Genomic DNA, 21,132 nt, shown 5'->3' with positions numbered 1-21,132 from the left:
TGTAACCATACGTACCTGCAAAAGGTGCCTACATATCAACCTAGATGTATGTAGGTGGAAATATACATATTGTAGAGCCAAGATACGAAATAAAAGGGGAGCATGGAATGTTAAACATTGCCTACCTGATGTCGTCAGTTACCGGTACCTACATATGTAGGTACCTGCTTGTCGAGGTACATAATATAATATGTAGGTATGGTATATGATGTGTTGCCTCTCAGACATACTTCGCACATGGTGTCTCGGCTGTTAGTCTCAGAAGGACACCCCTTCCCCCGCACCAGGCCTAGACCATTATGAATCTTTCTGACCTGAGTGGGCACTGAGGTTCGAATAACGGATACATTAACTAAGCGTCGGCAATACTCATGTTGGGGAATTTGAAGTTGACAAACCCAACCAACCTAACCTACATCATTATGGATCTAGCCTGGATAGTAAATTGTCAATGTTGACAGAAGCAGGGTCCCGCGCTGTCCTTGCTCGCAGCTGCCAAAACGTTCAGGCAGTATTGTGGCCTAAGCATGTAGTCAAACAGACGAGCGAGCCATGTTAGAAGGGTATTGTATTTAGTTGCTGTGGTAGTATTGAGGTAGTATTGGTAGGTAGTTTGGTTGGTCAATGTTCAAATACCTCATCTACTACATACCTAGCTGGCTAGTAGTTATAGGACTCTCCCGTGTACAGACGGTAAGAGTTTGTTGTACTTAAACACAGTATCCAAATGCGAAATACCAGGTATCCATCCATCCATCACTTGCATATATGGCTGTAGCTTTGCATTCCGTAATCGTTAGTTCCTGCATTGGTTTGCATTAGGGGGGATACCTAGTACTGACCTAGATAATAGCTAGTTGCCCCATCGCTGTAGAATGATAATGATATCTCCTACGTAGGTGAGATACAGCCGCAGGGAGAATGATGAGGCGCCTTGGCAATCCTCTATCAACGCCTCCCAAAGCGTGAGCCTTGATCAACAGTGGGAGGACCAGGTAGCCCGTGATGAAAGACGGCATCGAAAGTCCATTTTGAGAGACTTGCTTCCCGCTCCTCCACTTCGGCCCCTTGTTCTCCACTTCCTATCAATGCCCGGGAATCTCTAGCACGCCCTCATAGGTAGATCGTATGGGAAGACAATGGGAGGAGGTTCTGGAAAAGGAATAAATCATATCAAGGTATATTAGTTGCACCGTGTTCCTTGCCCCGGGATGCTTAGAATGTTGGCTTAGTCGCTTCTTCGCCTACTTCCATGTAGTAGTAGTTCGAAAGATTTCGAAGACACAAAAGGATTGTATCTTCCTAGGCTAGCAATAGGTGGATGAACTTGCCACCTCATAGATACTTTGACTTGTACTCCTTCTTGCCCCCCTTTCCCCTCTACTAAACACTACGAATATCACACGTAGGAGTTCCTTATTCATATTCGAGCTCTTCCCATCACAGCGCCAACCGCTCAGGTTTCTATCCTCAAATCTAGTCACCAGACTACACCCCATAATCTATCTAGGGCACCCACGGGAACGGTTCCTAACTCATCGTCGGGAGGCCGCACAAGACCTGCATCGCTACCAAGAACACCGGTTCCTGACCGCCAGGCCCTACTGCAAGCATACCCAACACCCCTCCCTTTATTAGTAGAGCACCAAGCGGGGTATCGAAGGTATTCCGTAGCCCAAAACTCGCGCAGAAGGCCGATAGAAGCGGCGGTGAGGATTTGGTGCAAGAGGGGGCTGCGGCTTGTGTTCGAGGCGAAGAAAAGGAGACAAGACAGAAGATCTCAGGCCAAGGTCAGGCATATATCGAAGATGGTTATCAACCCGATGCCACCCCAGTCTTGCTTGGACGTTTCTCTGCCGAGTGACAACGACTTTGCGTCCAAGTCTCAGTTTCGCAGCTATTCTGAAGAAGACGTATTGCAGATTCTTTGTCAACAACTCTTCACCAATTTCTGGGCAGATCGTGACGAGTTGGTGTCTCAGCAATACTTGAAGTGTACAATGGACGACCAGCCGTGGTTCCAACAACCTATGGCTGCGGATAGCGGAGATGAGGTTTGCACGGTAAGATCATCGCTCAACCCAGATGGGCGGCATCGTCGGGGCAAATACTTACGATTGCCTCCACAGACTGAGGGCCTTTGTAATGACTTCTTTCCGGGTGCTGATACGAATACGCCATACGGCAGAACCCAAACGGCTGCCGCTAGTGTCTCAGCCGTAAATCCTGGATGGGACTTTGACCCGAGTCACACCCAACAGAACAAAGAGACAGCGGGAAACGAGCAGATGTTCTTAACAAACCTTCGCACGTCAAACGGCTATGCTCGAGGTTATGGGGCAAGCAACGACCCCCAGAATTTCCCCTGGCAGACGTACAATACGACCGTGGGCAACCAAGTGATAAACTATGCCGAGTTCCCCGACGGCCTTGCCAATAACTGTTACTCCAACCTGCCCGTATTCGGGGAGCTTCCAGACGGCCTCGAGGTTATACCTAATAGCTTCTCTTCCCCGGTACCCTCCTCGGGAACTTCTGAAGCCATGGCCGCGATGAGTCTCAGCCCTATGGCGGTACACAGTAATGCAACCGAGAGCGCTCAAGGACACGACTCTGTCACCATGCAAGATAACTCCGGAAACGCTTGGACGAGCTGCCCTTCTACCATTTCTCCCAAGATGCTGCGACTACAACCGTCGCCGACTCCGACCTCCTCGTCAGAATCAATCCATGCCAATCTAGTCACAGGCGGAGATTCCGATATGGGTGCGTCTTCTTTCGAGCATCCCCATAGCCACCATCACCGTCATCATCACGCTCGTGATTCGTTCCCTTCTCAGAGGTCGACGCAAAAGCAAAGGAAGGATCTCCCCAGCAAGCCAGGAAGGCCACGCCCGGCACAAATAGCCTCTCCCGGCTCATCAACCTCCAAAGATAAGACGCCCGCACCCCCCTCGCATTCCGTGAGCATCCAACAAACCCCACACAAGACCCGGAGTTTGCAAGTAAAGCAAGAAAGCCAAGATGATATGTCGTCTTCCGGGTTTGAAGGATCATCTAAGCGTGATAACTCTCACAGTGTTAGGATCGGGGATGGGGGACGGTCGGCCAAGGACGAGTTTCTAGTGCGATCGAAGCTGTCAGGCATGACGTACCGAGAGATCCGGCGTAAGGGCAACTTCACCGAAGCTGAGTCCACGTTACGGGGGCGGTTCCGGACGTTGACAAAGGACAAGGAAGCGCGTAAACGGAAGCCCGAATGGCAAGAAAACGATGTTAGTGCTTCCTAGATGAGGAGAGAAGACTATGCGAAGTAGATTGTTGGCTAATGAGATTATCACAGATTCGCCTCCTGAAGAAAGCGGTTCGCAAGCTCAGCAGAGAAAATAGCCTCATATTGCCCGCTAGAATACCCTGGGGACAAGTCGCCGATTACATCCTTAATCACGGCGGCTCTTATCATTTCGGTAGTGCTACGTGCCATAGGAAATGGAAGGAACTGGCAGATGAGAACACGGCGTGATTGCAAATGAGCTTGAATGGCTTACGCTCGACTGATATGAACGAATTGGTTAAAGTCTGTGTGTTGGCCTTGAGAGCGTGTATGTTTGTATGATAAGGATCTTTGAAGTCTGTGTATTAGGATCGGATAATGTAATATCAGGATGGAAATCGGAAGGATCAGTATGTACTTACAATAATAGAGCCTTGCAATAGGCAATGTTCATGACCATGTAGCGTCAGGATCTCACAGCTATCGCTATTTTTGCATGAGTAGCTAGTAGCTTCTCATGTTATTTCCAGCTGAGCTTTTCTTAACATCTGTTATTAGGATGGTAGGCCAATGCCCTTGAGAACGCCGAGCAACATATTGGGATCTTCTCGTAAAGCATTCCATTCGGCTTCATTCTTGACGAGAGCGGTGCCGGCCAAAACAGTTCCATTTAGTGATACGACGCCGATGTCCTTGCCGAACTTGTCTTTGATCATTGTACCCTCTGCCATTCTCGGGCATAGGGCCATCGATTGGCTGGTCATTGTAAAATTATAACTAATCTCAGCCTCCTCGCTACGCGCTTCACTTTGCGGAAAGACGGCCTTGACGGCACATCTATACAGGCTCAAATACGCGCTATGCCTCTCTTCCGCGGTCATGTTTGGACGCATGCTTGTGGTAAAGACTTGAAATGGCAGTGCATTGCCAGACTCACTGAGCCTGTCTGCCAGTACACTCCAATCGTTGCCCTGATTTACATTTTCCAGTCCATCCCTCATAGACTGGACAGGTAGCAGCTGCAGATGTCGGTGTGGCTGACTAGCACCGGAATTTGGCCCTGAATTGAAAAAAGCGAATAGCTCCTGGCCCTCTACTCGGTAGGCTTGAATACAAGCAAAAGTCGCAGCTATGTCATCAATTTCCAGCACGTGGGTCTGGGGCTTAACCTCCTTGGTGACTAGGAGGAAGTGTTCAGGTACAACAGCGAACTTGTTCAAGACAAGTCGGTGAGACGGCGGAAAATCAGCGATAAGCATGGCGGGTAGGGGACTTTCGAAAGGATTGAATGGTTTCCCATTCGGCTCTTTCGGCTTGGGAGCTTTGGGTTTTGATGCCAAGGCTGGCGAGAAACGAAGCTGAAACTAGATGCGTGAAATAATAAGTCATTGATTGTAGTTATAAGCCAGTAAGAAATATCGCTATATTCTATTTATTAACATATATGTACTCTCTATTACTCACTGGGATAGAATTAGGTGCCAAGACAGCGACTTGGGTCGGGTAGTACGTTAAGTCACCAGAAAGCCGTGCTTTATCAAAAGCTGCCTTGACAAGGCTTGGAAGTTTTGCTGGAACAGTTGGTCGTGTCATCTCTGCCATGATAGCTGAGGTTCATTTAATATAGTTAGATCGGATGACGAGAATGTTGAGCGTTGACAGTTGAATCTTGGAGTCGGAATTTTAAAGAATGTGGTTGAAGTTCAAGTTGGTAGTATCGATATGTACCTAAGTACTTCATAAGAGATCCAGATGCCCAGATGTCCAGATGTCGTTAAGGTCTCTTGTCAGCTGTTCGACAGCCGCCAAGTACATATACCCGGTATCCATGGATGGATATCCATGGGCTGATCTCTGCACATACCCATGTAAGTTACCCACATGTGTGCATGTAAGTTACCTAAGGTTAGTACCCATGTAGATATCTAAGCGAGGTGTTGCCACTTGCCAGAAGTCGCCAGGGAGCCCGCCCTAGCCGCCCTCCACGCCCTCCACCACTCTTTGCTTTGTACGTAGTAGCGTGCCAGAGTTCATGTAACTACTGTATGTTAATGATAACATTATTGAAGTTTTTATATCATTGATTATAAATTACGTACCTATTGGTAAATCTCATCCGCCCTAACTCAACATATGCAGGTAAATCAGGCTTTCAAAGAGTTGACAACTGGACAATACTCTGGCAAGTCAATTACTTACCCAGTATATGAAATGACGAAGCAATGCTGCTCAAGTAACAAGTTGATCATACGAACCCCGCAAATATATGTGTGTGTGTTGTGCGTGTGTTGTGCGAGCAATCATTGATCATCGTTTCATATTCACAGGCTCCAGCTTGCCATGCAGATGTAACCCACGCCGGGAGACCACCCAACATACTGTATCCGACTAGTAATTTACTGGCGACAATGGGCGGGGTCAACAGGGTGCTGTGCCGATGGTAGCAGTCTTCGCCGATTATGGCCTTATACTTTTCGCGCGAAAACCTCGAAGCTGCCGAAGGGGGTAAGGAGGGAAGAGCGTGTATAGCTATTTGCTTTGTTTGATTGTTCAAACATAATTCATCGCAGTTGAGACATATGTACCATTTCCCCCAACGATGGCATCCATAGAAATTGGCATCTTCATCCCCATCGGCAACAATGGCTGGCTTATCTCCACGACCGCACCGCAGTACATGCCCAGCTTCGAGCTAAACAAGCAGGTCGTCCAAAAAGCCGAGTCTTACGGCGTCGATTTTGCGTTGTCCATGATCAAATTGCGTGGGTTTGGCGGCAAGACCGAGTTTTGGGATCACAACTTGGAGTCTTTTACGCTCATGTCCGCCCTGGCCGCTGTCACGTCTAAGATTAAGCTATATGCCTCGGCGGCGATCCTTACCCTACCTCCAGCGATAGTCGCCCGCATGGCTACTACGGTCGATTCCGTAGCACCCGGCCGCTTCGGCATCAACATTGTCACCGGTTGGCAATCGGCTGAGTATTCGCAAATGGGTATATGGCCAGGTGACGCGTATTTTGGGTACAGATACGACTATGCGACCGAATACGTGCAAGTTATGCGGGAACTCTGGACGGGCGGCGTGTCGAACTTCAAGGGAAAGTATTTCCAAATGGAGGACTGCAAGCTATCTCCGCGACCTAAAGACGACGTTAAGATAATTGCCGCGGGACAGTCTGGACATGGCATTGATTTCGCTTCGAAGCACGCGGATTTCAACTTTGCCCTGGGCGCCGGTATCAACACACCCACGGCATATGGGCAAGCCACATCTCGTCTAGTCGGAGCGGCTGCCAAAGTCGGCCGTGATGTCGGCTCGTACGTCCTTTTTATGGTCATCGCCGATGAGACGGATGAGGCGGCTCAGGCGAAGTGGAAGTTATACAACGATGGCGCGGACGAGGAGGCACTGGCTTGGATGAAATCAGAATCATCTAAAGATACTAAGGCTGATACTCACTCCACAGCTACAAGACTGGGCCTGCGCGAAGGGGCTGTAAACCTCAACATGGGCACCCTTGTGGGTTCTTATGAGAAAATCGCGAGGATGCTAGATGAAGTTGCACTGGTGCCAGGGACGAAAGGAATCATGCTAGCATTTGATGATTTCCTAGAAGGTGTGGATAACTTTGGCCAGAAGATACAGCCACTCATGAAGTGTCGCCAACAAAACAGCACGTGAGCCGAGGACCTGACGACTAGAAAAATCCATGGAGGTTAATACGGGTCATGTGGTTTACTATCGTGTTGCGGTATAGTGATGAGAAACTTCCTTTTTGCTGTTGATGGTTGGAAGGTATTCGACGGAAACGATCTAAGACGACATAATTGAGAAATGAGTAGAGTATATTTCATAGGCCAAGTTATTAATAGATATTCTGATCTCCCTCAAAATGTATCTCTTACTCACAGTCTCACACAGCTAGGTATCTAACCTGGGGTATTTCGCATTAAATACTTAATAAATACGATACGTGTATAAGATGATTGATTGCATTGCAGTTGCACCAGTTGACCTTTTGCCCCTAGTTTGTAGTTGATGAAGACATCATCACTCATCATATGTCAACGCTCTCACCGGATTTGACTAGATCTTTGATCAAACCTTCTCCGGCCTGTGATTGGACTTCTATTCTAGTCGTTCAGAGGCGCGGGTGTTTTAAGTAGGTTAGGTAAATGGCGTTGGGAGGGTTATATAGAAGGGTAACTAGAGTGCCCTTTGGTACTTACTAGTAAGTTACAGACTTAAAGTTACAGTACGCCAACACCAATACTAGGTACCTACCTAGGCACTATAATGATATTAATGAATATTGATTAGGTAGGTAAGTGTCTAAAATTGTTTGGATGTTTTCATACCGAACAAATCGGTGAATCCACAGCCAATGAAGCGGAAGCAAAGAAGTTTCCGAAACCCCTAGATCCTTGGTCTTTACCTAGTACCTAATAGGATGGTTTAGGGCGGTTAGGTAGCATCCATTGCCCTACGGGGAAAATAAATAAAAAGGCGTCGATAAAGTAGTAGGCTAGGTACTTATTAATCCACCATGCTGCCTAGCCGCTTCCACTGGTCTTGAAAACATGCTCAAAATAGTAATAGGATCTACCTAGGGGGTTATTGCGGGGATGCATAACCTTGAAACCCTATTCTTCGAACTACTAGTGACGTACTACTAGTAGTACTACTAGTATTAGTACCAAGCCCGAATGTCATGAAACACGGACCCAACTTCAATGATTGAACCCTGGTTTTTGCAAACCCCCCGGTTCAGGGGCTAGCGATCCAGCGGCGCACTATGTACTAGCGTACTAGCCGTACTATGTGAACGGTTGGCTGTTGAACTACAAATGCTCGATTTGATTGAAACGCTGAAACATCGGAGATCTACGCGTAATTTTGCTTGTGATTTCGTGGACATGCACATTACATATTGGAAAGGTACACGACAACGATGCATACATAGGAATATTCTAACCTATTGCTATGATAACTCAGGTGTGTATATTAAGTTGTGTTGCCGTCAGTCTACCTTGCCTGTTGAATATATGGATGTGCACTTATTCACCTACCCACCTAGGTACAATACATACCTAACAAACACTCAGCCTAGTAGTACAGGCAACATCATAGGAATCGTAGCATACCTCGTAAATTAGGCGTCACTCGATTCCATCCATTCATCGGATCAAGTCAGGCTCGATTAGCCGAAGACTGCGTATACTGTACGCAGTACATGTAGGTATACATATGCATAGGCCACCCCTTAGTTGTACCGCATTGCTGTAGGAGTATGGACTGTCCATTTCAAATGTTGCTCCAGACTCAAGTTGCACATATCTTGATCTAATAAAGATATCTAGAGCTCGAGCACCTATCTAACCGACGAAGCACATGTACATTCACACATACATACATACATACATATGTACGTGGTTGACGTGTGCATACATAGGTAATCATGTCATAATATGTACTAGTACAGTGAGTCTGTACCTGCATAATGATCAGCCATAAAGAAATGCAAGGATTGCATCACCCCTGCAGGAAATGCAGGAACACTGATCAATGGGGGCCAATACTGTCGACGCTATATTGATTATTTGAAAGCCGTATTCCAAGCCCCAAATCCTCGGGTCAAATCATATCGATGCTGGGCTTTTCAAGACGTTAGATTTCAGTTAGATTATGTACTTACAAGTACTGGGGATTTCTCAAGACTGAAGATATCTAGGACTAATAATACAATTTGTCTGGATTGATCACAGACCATTGCAGAATACATGTACTTGTACCTACACAGTACGGGTACATATGTATGCATCATAAGCACCTGGCCAGACTCTGGTCTCTGGTCTTGGTTTGTTGTGTGGACATTCGATAGTACGGGAAGGGCCGTGATCTCCCCATCCCACTTTGTGATTCTCAATTAGTTAATGCGTTACTTGAGCATGAATGTACAAGAAGATGACTGCAAAGTGCAAACATTAATAAACAAGGAAAAGAAATAGAACGTAGTAGTGGAGCAACATGGGACCTGGCAAATGCCCCCAAGAATACCTACATGTAGTACCTACATGTAGTAGTGTACTAGGTACACTGTATACTAGGTACACTGTATACTAGGTACACTGTACATCCATTGTCATCCAAACATTTTTTGAGAATAGTTGAACCTAGGGTAGGTGCGATTGGTTAGCTCTTGCTGTTTCCAGGAAGTGGCTCAAATTTGATTGGACGACATGATCGCACTTATTTTCCTTGTACCCCGTACCATGCTCCCCCAGGGCCGTATGCCGCCATGTGGCAACTGATCTTGCTTTAAGATGGAAATCCTGAAAAGATGAAGGAGCAACCCTTAGGTAGTGTAGTTGATCAACCCTGTAAAGTGATTAGGTGGTAAGGAGTTCTTGTCAGACCCAATCCTTTCATTGGATATAACAGGCGCCTGTGTCTCAAAGCCAACCACAGTGCCTCTAACTAATCTCTCCCTCCCCCTCAACACCACAGTGTTCCTATGGACATCTCCATCTCCATTCACTACTTCTTTTCTTCCAACTTCTTGGTTTCCTCTAGTCATTCCTTTTTCATATCCTACAATATTTTCTGACTAAAGTCCTTCATTTGATCATTCACCTTTTAAACAAGCACCCTAAAGAAACCGCACTTACCCAAGTCTGACTAGGTGAGCCCGGCGCCCATATCCACGTCAAGGGTTGAATCGACAAACACCAACCAAGGACCTTTTGTGACTGGTAAGTCTTTGATTCGATCCGATGTTTATTGTTCCCGTTTGTTCGGTTCACAAACAACTCGGAGCCATCGCATTTCCTTGCACCCGCATGCATAAAGCCCCATTACCTTCTGTCTTTATCCTTGTCGAATCTAGACCTTCCATGAACAATCGTCATTGTCACTGAGGTCAGTTTACGAGAACAACACAATCACAATAATAAAAATTCGACTTGCTTATTTGTTTCTTCAATTTGAAGACACATATAAATGCAACCCTCCCACCTTTTCTTTATACACTTTGCTTCTCTTCCTCTCCTTTCCCACTTCTACATTACCCTTAGCAAATATCCTCTCATTTTCCCTTCTTGCTTCTATCAAATATCCTATTATTATCAAGACTGGATCTTTACCAGTGTTTATTGACTACATCACTCTTTTGACCACATTTTCTATTACACAAACAATCTCCCTGGTGGAGCGGCTGACTGATTTCTGAAAAGTACTAGCTACGTCAACCTTCCCGTACAGAGAATACTGCTGGAACCCATCTAAGCATAGCTGGCACTACCTTCAAGATGGGACTTTCAAAGTTCCTTACGGCTTCTTTCTTGGCCTTGCGCCTTTTTTCCAACCCCGTGGCTGGACTCGACTTGTCCGCCGAAGTCAACTTGTCTGCTGCCGCAGAGACACAGGATGCTAGTTCCAGCTACTGGGTTGCCGATATCAAACGTCAAGGAATAGCGGCATTTGGTGAACAAGACTACCAGGTCTTCCGCAACGTCAAGGACTTCGGTGCTAAAGGAGATGGCACAACCGACGACACAGACGCCATCAACAAGGCTGTTACAGATGGCTCTAGCCGATGTATCGAGAAATGCGATTCCCGAACCAACGCGCCGGCTATTGTATACTTCCCTCCAGGTGTCTACATCGTCAGCAAGCCAATTATCCAGACCTACTACACCCAATTTATTGGTGATGCAGTCGATATCCCAACTCTGAAGGCGACTGCCGACTTCGTAGGCATGGCGGTCATTGACGCGAATCCTTATGACAACTCAGTCAACCCAGCTGTGAACTGGTACATAAACCAGAACAATTTCTTCCGCCAAGTTCGCAATTTCATCATCGATATCAAGGACCAGCCGATCGGTCAAGGCGCTGGTATCCACTGGCAAGTTTCACAAGCCACCAGCTTGCAGAACATCGTCTTCAACATGAACCCTGATACCAGTGAGGAAAACAAGCAGAAAGGCTTGTTTATCGAGAATGGCTCTGGAGGATTCATGACCGATCTCGTTTTCAACGGCGGAGGTATCGGAGCTGACATCGGTAGCCAGCAGTACACAAGTCGCAACATGACTTTCAACAACTGCAACACGGCCATTCACATGATCTGGAGTTGGGTCTGGTTAATGCACGATATAAAGATCAACGGCGGAAAAGTCGGTATTGACATGACAGGTGGCGGTTTTGACAGCATTACCGTCGGATCATTACTTCTCGTTGACAGCAAAATCTCCAACGTTGAAGTTGGTGTCAGCACTCTTTACCAGACCAACCAACCGGACACTAACAACACCCTGATCATCGACAACGTGGACATGACCGAATCTGTTCCCACGGCTATTCAATACGCGAAAGATAAGACTACTGTGGTTCCAGGTAATCAAAAGATCGTTGGGTTTGCCCAGGGCCGTCAGTATACTGGAACCAGCGGCAAGGCAGTCCAGACAGCGAAAGACGGTGTCCGTATGGCCCGCCCTCTTTTAGGTGAAGATGGCAAGATCTTCACCCGCGCTAAGCCTCAGTATGAGGCCCTCTCGTCCAGCAGTTTCGTCAGCGTGAAGACGGCCGGCGCCAAAGGCGATGGCCAAACCGATGATACTGCAGCAATCCAGAAGATCTTCGATGATGCTAAAGAAGGGGATGTTATTTACTTCGACCACGGTGCATACCTGATAACCGACACTGTTAAAGTCCCCAAGAACATCAAAATTACCGGAGAGATGTGGCCGCTTCTTATGGCGTCAGGTGAGAAGTTCGCTGACCAAACTAAGCCTGTTCCTGTTCTCCAAATCGGCGAAGTCGGTGAGGTTGGCGATGTTGAGATGTCTGACCTGATCCTCGAAACCAAGGGTTCTCTTCCTGGTGCTATTCTCATGCAGTGGAACTTGGCTGGATCTCAGAACGGTGCGGCTGGTATGTGGGACGTGCATTTCCGCGTTGGTGGCACTGCCGGGACTGAGCTGCAATCCGACAAGTGTACCAAGAACGAAAATGTTACCACGACAGTCAACCCCGAGTGCATGGGTGCCTTCATGATGCTACATCTTACACAGACAGCCTCGGCGTACATTGAGAACTGCTGGTTCTGGGTTGCTGATCACGAGCTCGATTTGGAGGATCACAACCAGATCAACATCTTCAACGGCCGTGGTGTTCTCGTCGAGTCGCAAAAGCCTGTTTGGTTTTGGGGAACTGCTTCGGAACACAGCGTTCTATACAACTACCAGTTCTCCAATGCCCAGAACGTTTTCATTGGTGTAGCTCAGACTGAGACTGCGTACTTCCAAGGTAACCCAGCTGCCCCTAGTGGCGCTACGGTCCTTGAAGGCTTTTTCGACCCAGATTTTGAACAGTCATGTGATGGATCGTCGAAGACTTGCGCTCGTACTTGGGGACTTCGCATCACAAACTCATCGTCGGTTTACCTCTACGGCGCTGGTTTATACAGCTTTTTCGACAACTACGGCCAAAAGTGTGTAGACGAACAGAACTGCCAAGACAATATGCTCAGCATCGAGGACTCCACTGGTATTCACATCCTTGGACTCAGCACTAAGGCCTCAGTGAATATGATTACCGTCGATGGCGAAGGGATCGCCCTTGACAAAGACAACAGGAACACCTTCTGTGCTGCTCTTGCTGAATTCGAAGTTGGCGCTGGACAAGAATCGCAGCCAGAGACAGGCAACTCTGCAGGAACATCGTCTACATCGTCTGCTGCGACCTCGGCGACAGAGTCCGGAAGTGTACCGTCTAGCACTGCTACTGCAACCCCGACTGCAGGATCTGGATCGGGATCAGGGTCTGAATCTGGTTCTGGTTCTGGTTCTGGCTCTGGCTCTGGCTCTGGCTCTGGCTCTGGCTCTGGCTCTAATTCTGGATCTGGATCAGGTTCTAGTTCAGGGTCGGGATCAGGATCAGGATCAGGATCAGTCGTTACCGAGAGCCAGACCGGGACTGCCCCGGCCTCGACGCCGACCAACGGAGACGTGACTTTCGCTACTTCAGCGACGGCATCTGTAACGACATTGCCAATTCCTTCGGGAACCTCCGATGGTGGTGCTGTCGATAATGGTGACGACGACTCTGTGGTGACGGTGACGATTACGCAAACAATTGTGGCGACGGGAACTTGCTCCCAGACGCCATGAAGCGTGGTTCCTGGGGCTTGTACTCCGAATCGTACCCGTTCAACAAGAACGGCAACCGAAATTATTACGACCACCTCCAATGGTTGCGGATCGACGCCACACGTTATGAATCCATAAATAGGCACCCACGTGGTTGTTTCTATGATAGGCGAGCATTGATGGTATTTGAGGGTTTTGCTTTTTTCTTCGCTTCTTTTGTGGCCTTAATGGCATTTCAATACGGATTTTTTTCCCACGTCATTCGGAATCAAGAAGAGTTGATATCCATGTGTATACAAAATCAGGGATGATGGGAATTCTGGGGAGGGTAAAATGATGCATTTCAAGATACCACTTGATTATCGCGAGGGTCGCCAAGGATGTCAACAAGGGAAAAGTGACGGTTAATACAGCCTAGCTAGGTACCTCATCCTGTAGATATCCATACTATGCATGACTTATATGAAAGTTGATTGCTTTACAAGTTTTGAGCAGCAACGTAGTTAATCTTTGAGAGCAACGCATTGATAGTAGTCTCAACTACAATTGTGAATGCATTAATAGTGCATAATATTATGCAGTGCATACTAGTACTAGGATGTAGGCAGGTATATGTAGTATTGAAGTAGGGTAACTACATGGTACCTCCAAGTTTCTCTTAAATGCCACATGCAGTCAACGTCATCCGTTCCAAGGTTAGCAGTATTAAACGACAAAGCTTCTTCAAATTTTGAGTTGAGCGGGTCGTCGCGTCTTTTCAATCTTTCATTTCTATTTCTATTCTAGTTATTCTAGAAAATTAGAGTCTACAGAGTATACTATCTAATAACTAGGGGACCTTATAATAATAAGTAGGAGGCAAAACGTAACGAAAAAGAAATCCTTTACTTACTGGGAGGGATCCCATGCTCTACTCCTCCTTCCGCCACCATGGACTACGGCAATCCTAATAATAATAACAATCCTCCGCTACGATCACGACAACAAACCAAGATGGCTGCTGGTGGCGGGGGGACGAACGGCACGACAACGATGACGACACCACCACCATCCTACTCTTCCTCCTCGAAGCGAAACTCACCCTACCTGCCCACGCCGCTCGAGACCCTGGTGCTGCTTGTGTACCCGACGCTCCTCACGTTCGGCGCGCTGTTCTCGATCCTCAGCCCGCAGACCCGCGGCGCCGCGTACGACGCCGCGGGCCAGTCCCACGTCGCGAGCGAGGCACCCAGCTACTTCGCCCGCAAGGACAACGTCTTCAACGTCCTCTTCGTCAAGCGCGGCTGGGCCTGGATCACCGTCGCCTTCGCCGTCTTTATTGCGAAGCACCCGTCGCTCCTCGGTAGTGGTAGCGGTGGTGGCGTGACGCGCGGCGCGAGGGCGGTGGTGCGCTGGGCGCTCGTCACGGGCTGGTGGGTGCTGGTCACGCAGTGGTGCTTCGGCCCCGCCATCATCGATAGAGGGTTTCGGTTCACGGGCGGCAAGTGCGAGGTTGCGCGCGACGCGGTGGTGGGGGGGGTCGCTGATACCGCGGACGTGCTCACGGCCGTCGCGTGCCGGGCCGTGGGGGGCCGCTGGAGCGGGGGCCACGACATCAGCGGCCACGTGTTCCTGTTAGTCCTCGGCAGCTTCTTCCTGCTCCAGGAGGCCGGCTGGGTCGTCTACCGCACCGGGTTCTTCGGCGGCCGCGACGAGAGGACCATCGTTATGCACGATGGCGCGGTGAAAGGAGCCGGCGTCGAGGCCGAGAGCAACGGTGTGAATCCCGAGGAGGAGAGGACGCTGGGGTTTGGGGGCAAGTTTGTGCTCGCGATTGTCGGGCTTTGTCTGTGGATGTTGCTCATGACGGCTATTTATTTTCATACTTGGTTCGAGAAGGTATGTTGGTCCTTTTCCTCCCCTTCCTCCCCCACCGTTCCCCTTAAATAACCCCTTTCCACCCCCCCCCCCCCATACTTAAAAGGCCAAATGCTAATAATACATTCCTATGGACAGTTGACCGGGCTGCTCGTAGCTTCCGTCGCCATCTACCCGATCTACATCCTCCCACGGTGGATACCGGCGTTAAGAGCGTTCGTCGGGCTACCTGGGATATGACACTGCGCAGTCGTGAAGAAACAAGAAGACCAGACCAGAGATTGCTGTTCAACCGTTAGAAGAAAACCGTACACCGACTTACATAGCACTGTACTGTACTGTACTGTACATACCTAGATTAATGAACTTCGAAGTGAAAGAAGACTAGTTATGCATGCATAGTTACCTACCTCCTTTCCCTTACCTATGTAACTATATGCCAGCACCCAAATCCAACAATGCCAACAGAGCGTCCAGTTATCATCACCATTTTCAACTACAGCGTGTAAAAGTTTGAATCAATAAGCATGCAATATAAATCTTGATGTCATGAATTAATAATACTATGCATATATGTCTTTCCAAGGTATGAATTTTGAAAGTAGTAGTCCATACCTACCTACTGTACCTACCTCCCTATCCGAAACCTTTAGTTAGTTAGAGCCGTATCCTCCCATCGCCCCCAAACCACCGCCGTATATCCGAATCGCTTCTCGCTGCTCTATTATTACCACTCCCACTCCCACTCCCACTCCCACTACTATTACTATTCTCGCCAGCCCCGTCATCGCCACCCATCCACTTCGGCTTCTTGATCCCGTCGCCTATTTCCTGAAACCATTTCGGGGCATCGATGGTGTCGAACGTGTTCTTGAACCGGTGGCCGAGGTTGGTGAAGAAGTTGTCGTCCTCGGCTTCCGGGTCGGAGATGCCGGGCCGAGAGGACGGCGCTGGTCTTCTGGAGGGTTCGTCGTGGTAGGAGGGCGAGGTTGCGAACGGTGTTTGCGGCGATTCCCTGCGAGCCGCGGGTACCGTTAATATTGGAGCCGCGCGGCCGTTTTGGCCGTTGGCCGACCGGGAGACCGCCTCGTCTAGTCTCCTGGAGATCGAGGTTCCGTTCAACTCGCGTTCTATGAGATCTCGCCCCTCGCGCCAGGAGCCGGACCCGTAACTGGGCTGGTTCTCCTCGTCCTCGTCCACGATGTCGCCGAAGCCGAAGAATTGCTTAACCTTGCCGTATAACCCGAACAGGGTAGCACAGACGGGGATGAGAACGAGTACGGGGAATAGATAGTCGAACCACTTTCCAAGAGGGGTAAGGTCGACATATTGTCCGAGAATGCTGTAGAAGGTCGTCTTTTCGTATATGTCCCGAGATAGGAAAGTGACGAAATTGTATGATAGGGGCACGCTGAGTTTGGCCACCTGGCCAGCGTACCAGAACGCTGATTCGTGGGCGGTGTTGCGTCGGACCAGAGCGCGACCGCGCCACACTTTGACCTCGGTCACCGAATGCAGAGCTGCCGTGCACATGTACATGATCCAAAGCGCAGCGATGACCTGGCCTGCGAAGCCAACCCGCCCGCTGTCCCCCGTCCAATGATGAACTACGGTAAATCGGATAACGGATAATGATGGTAAAACCGCTTTTACTAACTCGGACCATATGATGCAGGCTGAGCCGAGGGCGAGGAAGCCGCCAAGAAAAATGCGGGAATAAGATATGATATGGAAGTGAACAAGATATCTTGTGTAGGGTGTGAGGAGAGTGACCTTTGTCAAAAAGGAGGAGCCTGGGGAGCTTGCCCCTATATTTAACTTCTTCGACCCCGCGGAATCTAGGATCGCTTGAGTCCATGAAGCGTCGTTAAGTAAGCGATCCCACTCATCGACGTATCGGGATTTCGCATGTCTTGCCCGGCTTAGTTGCCGAGTCAGATCGGCCATATATTTCGCGGTGATAACTGTGGGAATTATCCGACTATCATTTTCCACTCGAGGCAAGAGGTTCCTTGGGCGAGATTCCGGGATATTGCATATATCCGAGAGTTCCTCAATCCAGTCCTGGAAGTCTCTGGCACTTCCAGTCTTGCGCTTACTCAATTCCGATACTTGGACCTCCAAATCCTCTAGATTTAAAGCGGCATCCTCCATCTTTTCAAAAAGCTTGGGTGCTTGGCCCTGGAGTTGTCGCAGTCGGCGGCTGGCGCTCGCATTTCTAACCAGGTTTCGGGGTATAGCAACAAGACCGTGGCCCATGAGATAAATAGCCAAGATTAAGCCCCAGCAGTAAGCAAGGGCGAGTATCAGGCCCTTTAGCGACGTGAACGAGGGACCGTAGGATATGAAGAAATACACGAGACCAAGTACTCCTGAACCGACTACAAGAGCGTAATACTGGGCATTCTGGCGCAACGAATAGAATATGCGATCTCTGGGCTCGCGATAACCGGCGTCGGAATACTCGGCAAGGATGGGTAATATGAACCTGTGAGAAAGAGTGTTGGCATATGAGTTTAGACAACCTGGGGGAGTTGCGCGACGGCCATTACCATGTCAAGACAAAGGTCAGCCAATATGAAATCCTCCAGGACACGAGCAGAGCCCTGGGAGGGAGCCAGATGCCTTTCGTGGCATCATCATCGGTACTTGCATTAGAAGCGAGATCGATAGGCACGAGAAGAACGATGGTTGCAGGCAGCCATAATGCAAAGAAGACGGGCACTAGTAGGAAGGCGGGTGTCGTTCGCAACGGGAGATAATGTCGCAAAATTAGGAGAACAATAAGTGAGAGGACGAGAAGCGCGACGAGGGCGAATATCTCAGAGGGTACTGGCGACGGACTGCTTGATATTTGTAGCATCCTGAGAAGTTAAGAAATGCCCCATGAGGCAGATCTGAGTGTATGAAATATTAGTGTTGTTGTTGTTGAAGGAAGAAGAAGCAACATGTGGGTAATTACATGTTACATACTTGTAATATTATCGTACATACTTTGTACTTGCTTGGTAGCAATTAATTAACCGCTGACGTAGGCTTGAATTTAATGTGGATAACTAAGTTGTAGACTTTGAATTTCGTGGCGGTCGTACGGTAGTACGGTACATAATTACATGTCATGATGTGGCTAGTTACCGTACATATCAGGTATACATATGTAGTTAGTCTCAACTCAAATAGCGTGACAAGGTGAGCTAAGCAGGGGTAGCTCAGTGTAACAAGCTGGCCACTTGGAGGAACATCGTCCAGAGTCCCCAGAATTTTTCGCACGGCTGAGGAGAAGCCAGCTATATCACTGTGTTGATTGATAGTTGAAGGTGGAATCTTCGCTGCTTTCTCACAGGATCAAATTTCAACCACTACAAGCGCCTTCTTTGCGCCGCTTTAGGTTTATACTTACTTTCCTTTTCTCCCATCATTTTCTTCACTTCTCCTTGCATATTATTATCGCTTTTCTTTTTTTCGGATATCCCCCAAGAGTCGAGTTTGACAGCATTATGTGGTTCCCAGCGCTGTCAGCCCTATGGCTGGCGGCTACCGCTTGGGGTGCTGTGAGTCGCGATGAAGATGGAAATATCAGGACGATTGCTGTGAGTATTGCGCACAATATATTAATCCCATTTTGAAGCTATTGCTAACCTATCTCTCCTTTAGTTGCGAACCCACACACTAAAACAGCCTTACCTGGACTCCGATATGCAAAGCCGGTGGTATGACTTTGGAGGTGACACTATAGTTCGGACAGACTCGTATGTCATTACCTGATATCTATCATTTCGACCCAACGAGCATTTAGGTTGATGACTCCTATTTAGTTATATCCGCCTCACCTCGGACCGCCCGTCGCAGAATGGATGGCTATTTTCCCGAGTACCTCTTACTGCGACGAACTGGGAAGTCACTGTTGAATTCAAGATCCACGGAAAAAACCAACTGTATGGCGATGGCTTTGCGATGTGGCTTACGAAAGAGCGGGGACAGTTGGGACCAGTATTTGGACATACGGACAACTTTGAAGGCCTTGGCATTTTCATCGATACCTACAAGAACAACCGCCCCGGTGTAGTCTTCCCGTACGTTATGGCAATGGTTGGCGATGGCAAGACATCCTATAACAAGGATAACGACGGAAAGGACACCGAGTTTGCTGGCTGTTCTGCTCGGGGCATCCGACATGCTACTGTGCCAACCAAATTAAAGCTCACCTACTTTCAAGACAAATCGTTGAAGCTAGAGCTCCAGTACAAGAGCGAAGATGAGTGGCAGCTATGCTTTGAAACAAGCGAGCCCCCGGCAATCCCCTCCGTTACGTACCTTGGATTCAGCGCCGAGACGGGCGAGTTGAGTGATAACCACGACATCATCTCCATCGATGCTAAGAATCTGTATATAACGGGAGGCTCGACCAGCAAACCTACGCCCGGAAAAGGGAGTGCGAAATCACCTCAGCTTCAGCAGCCGACCAGCGGTAGTAGCTGGACTTGGTTCTTCTTCAAGTTCTTGATCTTTGGATTGGTTGTTGGTGGAGCGTACGTGGGTTATGCGGCGTACCGATCAAACAAGAAGAGGAGCCATCGATTTTAAAGGGGATAACTATTATACATAGTCGATATGGGGAGGCAGTTGTGATGCCGGAACGAGTCAAAAACACAAATATCACTAGCACATGAAACTTTAGAGGACTGTATGGTCTTTTTGTAAAGTCATGCAGTATCCTTACGTCTTATGGATTTGGCAGGCGTTCCAACGGCAATGTAAAACTAAAGGGGTAGTACTCAAATACAGTAGGAAAAATTATCGAATTGCGAGAAGCTCAGACCAAGTCCAACCGAACTCTTAGGAGACAATGGTCACTGTCTGTTATCACGCCTCGGCACTACTAGTAGATGAAGTGATTGTACGTGGGGTTGTGCATGTATGTCTGTAATGTATGATATGAAGATGCAAGGGTGTGATCGGCGGATTCCGTCTTATGCCTTTTGCCTCCAAATGTACGCAAGATGCCTACTAGATTAGGTGAGTATACCTAGGTAGGTATAGATCCAGCATTCAGTATTACAACAATGGTTTTCTTTTGCTACATCCTACCTACATTTGATGTTAAACCCCCGCAGATTCATCCTAGTCAAGCAGCATCTATATGTACATCTCCAGCAGCTACTAAACGCTTACATAGATATATCTCACCAGGGCCAGACTCTTACTTGCAGATATCTACCTACAGACAACATCATCTCGACTCTATGCACATGATATGTTCGAGACGATGACGTAAACGGCGTAAGGATCTCCGTTTAGTCGTTGGTGTCGCTTAGAGCTTCAATGTTATACGCTAGGTACATCAACTTGCATGGAATTCACCCCACGTTTATGCTATACATAGTACCTACCTAGGTATGTAGACGACTAAGCGTGACGAAAAGGCCGGAAGGCCGAAGCATCTCCTGCATGAGCGAGATGTATTCGAATATGTATGTACCTCTCAAGGTACGTGGTGTGAGAAGCATCAAGTGTCCATGAATACCTAACCTACATCAATGTAATGCCGGGCTTTTTATCTGTATGAGTATGTAGTTATGTATATGAATCAGAAAGGGGAGAACCAACAATAGAGTCAATATTTTGTCTCTTTTCAACCGAATACTACCTATGTTTTATATAGAACATTGAACTACATAATGCAACGCTGGCCGTTAGGATCTTATCTAATTCCGATCTTGAATGATGATGGAACCTCCCCCCCATCTATTGCCCACTATTATAAAGGATCTACGTAATACCCACAAGAGATTGAGAGATTTCCTCCCAGATTTCCACAACAAACCCCCTGGTTCGAGGTAGGTACATAT

General features: G+C 48.1%; 7 protein-coding genes across 7 annotated transcripts; 5 read left to right on the top strand and 2 right to left on the bottom strand.

Moving 5' to 3' along the window:
• Nucleotides 1-1,139: 1,139 nt before the first annotated feature.
• Nucleotides 1,140-3,523, top strand: GGS25DRAFT_518623 (uncharacterized protein; the record flags this gene model as incomplete). The annotated part of the gene is made up of 4 exons (XM_049263571.1): nucleotides 1,140-1,178; nucleotides 1,410-2,063; nucleotides 2,130-3,275; nucleotides 3,344-3,523. The coding sequence occupies 4 exons, from the start codon at nucleotides 1,140-1,142 to the stop codon at nucleotides 3,521-3,523; spliced, it is 2,019 nt and encodes a 672-aa protein (XP_049120499.1).
• Nucleotides 3,523-5,141, bottom strand: GGS25DRAFT_142656 (HIT-like protein). The gene is made up of 3 exons (XM_049256325.1): nucleotides 4,739-5,141; nucleotides 3,697-4,638; nucleotides 3,523-3,623 (listed from the first exon to the last, which is right to left on the bottom strand). Exons 1-2 carry the CDS (start codon nucleotides 4,874-4,876, stop codon nucleotides 3,829-3,831), a joined length of 948 nt encoding a protein of 315 aa, XP_049120498.1. The 5' UTR covers nucleotides 4,877-5,141; the 3' UTR covers nucleotides 3,523-3,623; nucleotides 3,697-3,828.
• A 151-nt stretch (nucleotides 5,142-5,292) lies between these two features.
• On the top strand, nucleotides 5,293-7,322 carry GGS25DRAFT_477837 (pyrimidine utilization protein A). The gene is made up of 2 exons (XM_049259871.1): nucleotides 5,293-5,413; nucleotides 5,495-7,322. The coding sequence occupies exon 2, from the start codon at nucleotides 5,874-5,876 to the stop codon at nucleotides 6,954-6,956; it is 1,083 nt and encodes a 360-aa protein (XP_049120497.1). The 5' UTR covers nucleotides 5,293-5,413; nucleotides 5,495-5,873; the 3' UTR covers nucleotides 6,957-7,322.
• A 2,652-nt stretch (nucleotides 7,323-9,974) lies between these two features.
• GGS25DRAFT_142633 (glucan 1,3-beta-glucosidase GLUC78 precursor) lies at nucleotides 9,975-13,467 on the top strand. Its single transcript, XM_049256324.1, has 2 exons — nucleotides 9,975-10,027; nucleotides 10,514-13,467. The coding sequence occupies exon 2, from the start codon at nucleotides 10,583-10,585 to the stop codon at nucleotides 13,445-13,447; it is 2,865 nt and encodes a 954-aa protein (XP_049120496.1). The 5' UTR covers nucleotides 9,975-10,027; nucleotides 10,514-10,582; the 3' UTR covers nucleotides 13,448-13,467.
• Nucleotides 13,468-14,076: 609 nt separating this feature from the next.
• Nucleotides 14,077-15,763, top strand: GGS25DRAFT_142613 (inositol phospholipid synthesis and fat-storage-inducing TM-domain-containing protein). Its single transcript, XM_049256323.1, has 2 exons — nucleotides 14,077-15,304; nucleotides 15,422-15,763. The coding sequence occupies exons 1-2, from the start codon at nucleotides 14,357-14,359 to the stop codon at nucleotides 15,521-15,523; spliced, it is 1,050 nt and encodes a 349-aa protein (XP_049120495.1). The 5' UTR covers nucleotides 14,077-14,356; the 3' UTR covers nucleotides 15,524-15,763.
• A 42-nt stretch (nucleotides 15,764-15,805) lies between these two features.
• On the bottom strand, nucleotides 15,806-18,303 carry GGS25DRAFT_142597 (LMBR1-like membrane protein-domain-containing protein). The gene is made up of 2 exons (XM_049256322.1): nucleotides 17,836-18,303; nucleotides 15,806-17,771 (listed from the first exon to the last, which is right to left on the bottom strand). Exons 1-2 carry the CDS (start codon nucleotides 18,144-18,146, stop codon nucleotides 15,941-15,943), a joined length of 2,142 nt encoding a protein of 713 aa, XP_049120494.1. The 5' UTR covers nucleotides 18,147-18,303; the 3' UTR covers nucleotides 15,806-15,940.
• Nucleotides 18,304-18,486: 183 nt separating this feature from the next.
• GGS25DRAFT_477825 (concanavalin A-like lectin/glucanase domain-containing protein) lies at nucleotides 18,487-20,365 on the top strand. The gene is made up of 3 exons (XM_049259870.1): nucleotides 18,487-18,873; nucleotides 18,938-19,032; nucleotides 19,099-20,365. Exons 1-3 carry the CDS (start codon nucleotides 18,781-18,783, stop codon nucleotides 19,865-19,867), a joined length of 957 nt encoding a protein of 318 aa, XP_049120493.1. The 5' UTR covers nucleotides 18,487-18,780; the 3' UTR covers nucleotides 19,868-20,365.
• Nucleotides 20,366-21,132: the final 767 nt, after the last annotated feature.

This window comes from Hypoxylon fragiforme (genome assembly GCF_022984875.1).
Source record: "Hypoxylon fragiforme strain CBS 206.31 chromosome Unknown GGS25scaffold_2, whole genome shotgun sequence".
Classification (NCBI taxonomy): domain Eukaryota; kingdom Fungi; phylum Ascomycota; class Sordariomycetes; order Xylariales; family Hypoxylaceae; genus Hypoxylon; species Hypoxylon fragiforme.
Note: the sequence above shows the minus strand (reverse complement) of the source record. Positions and strands in the feature narration are given on the sequence as shown.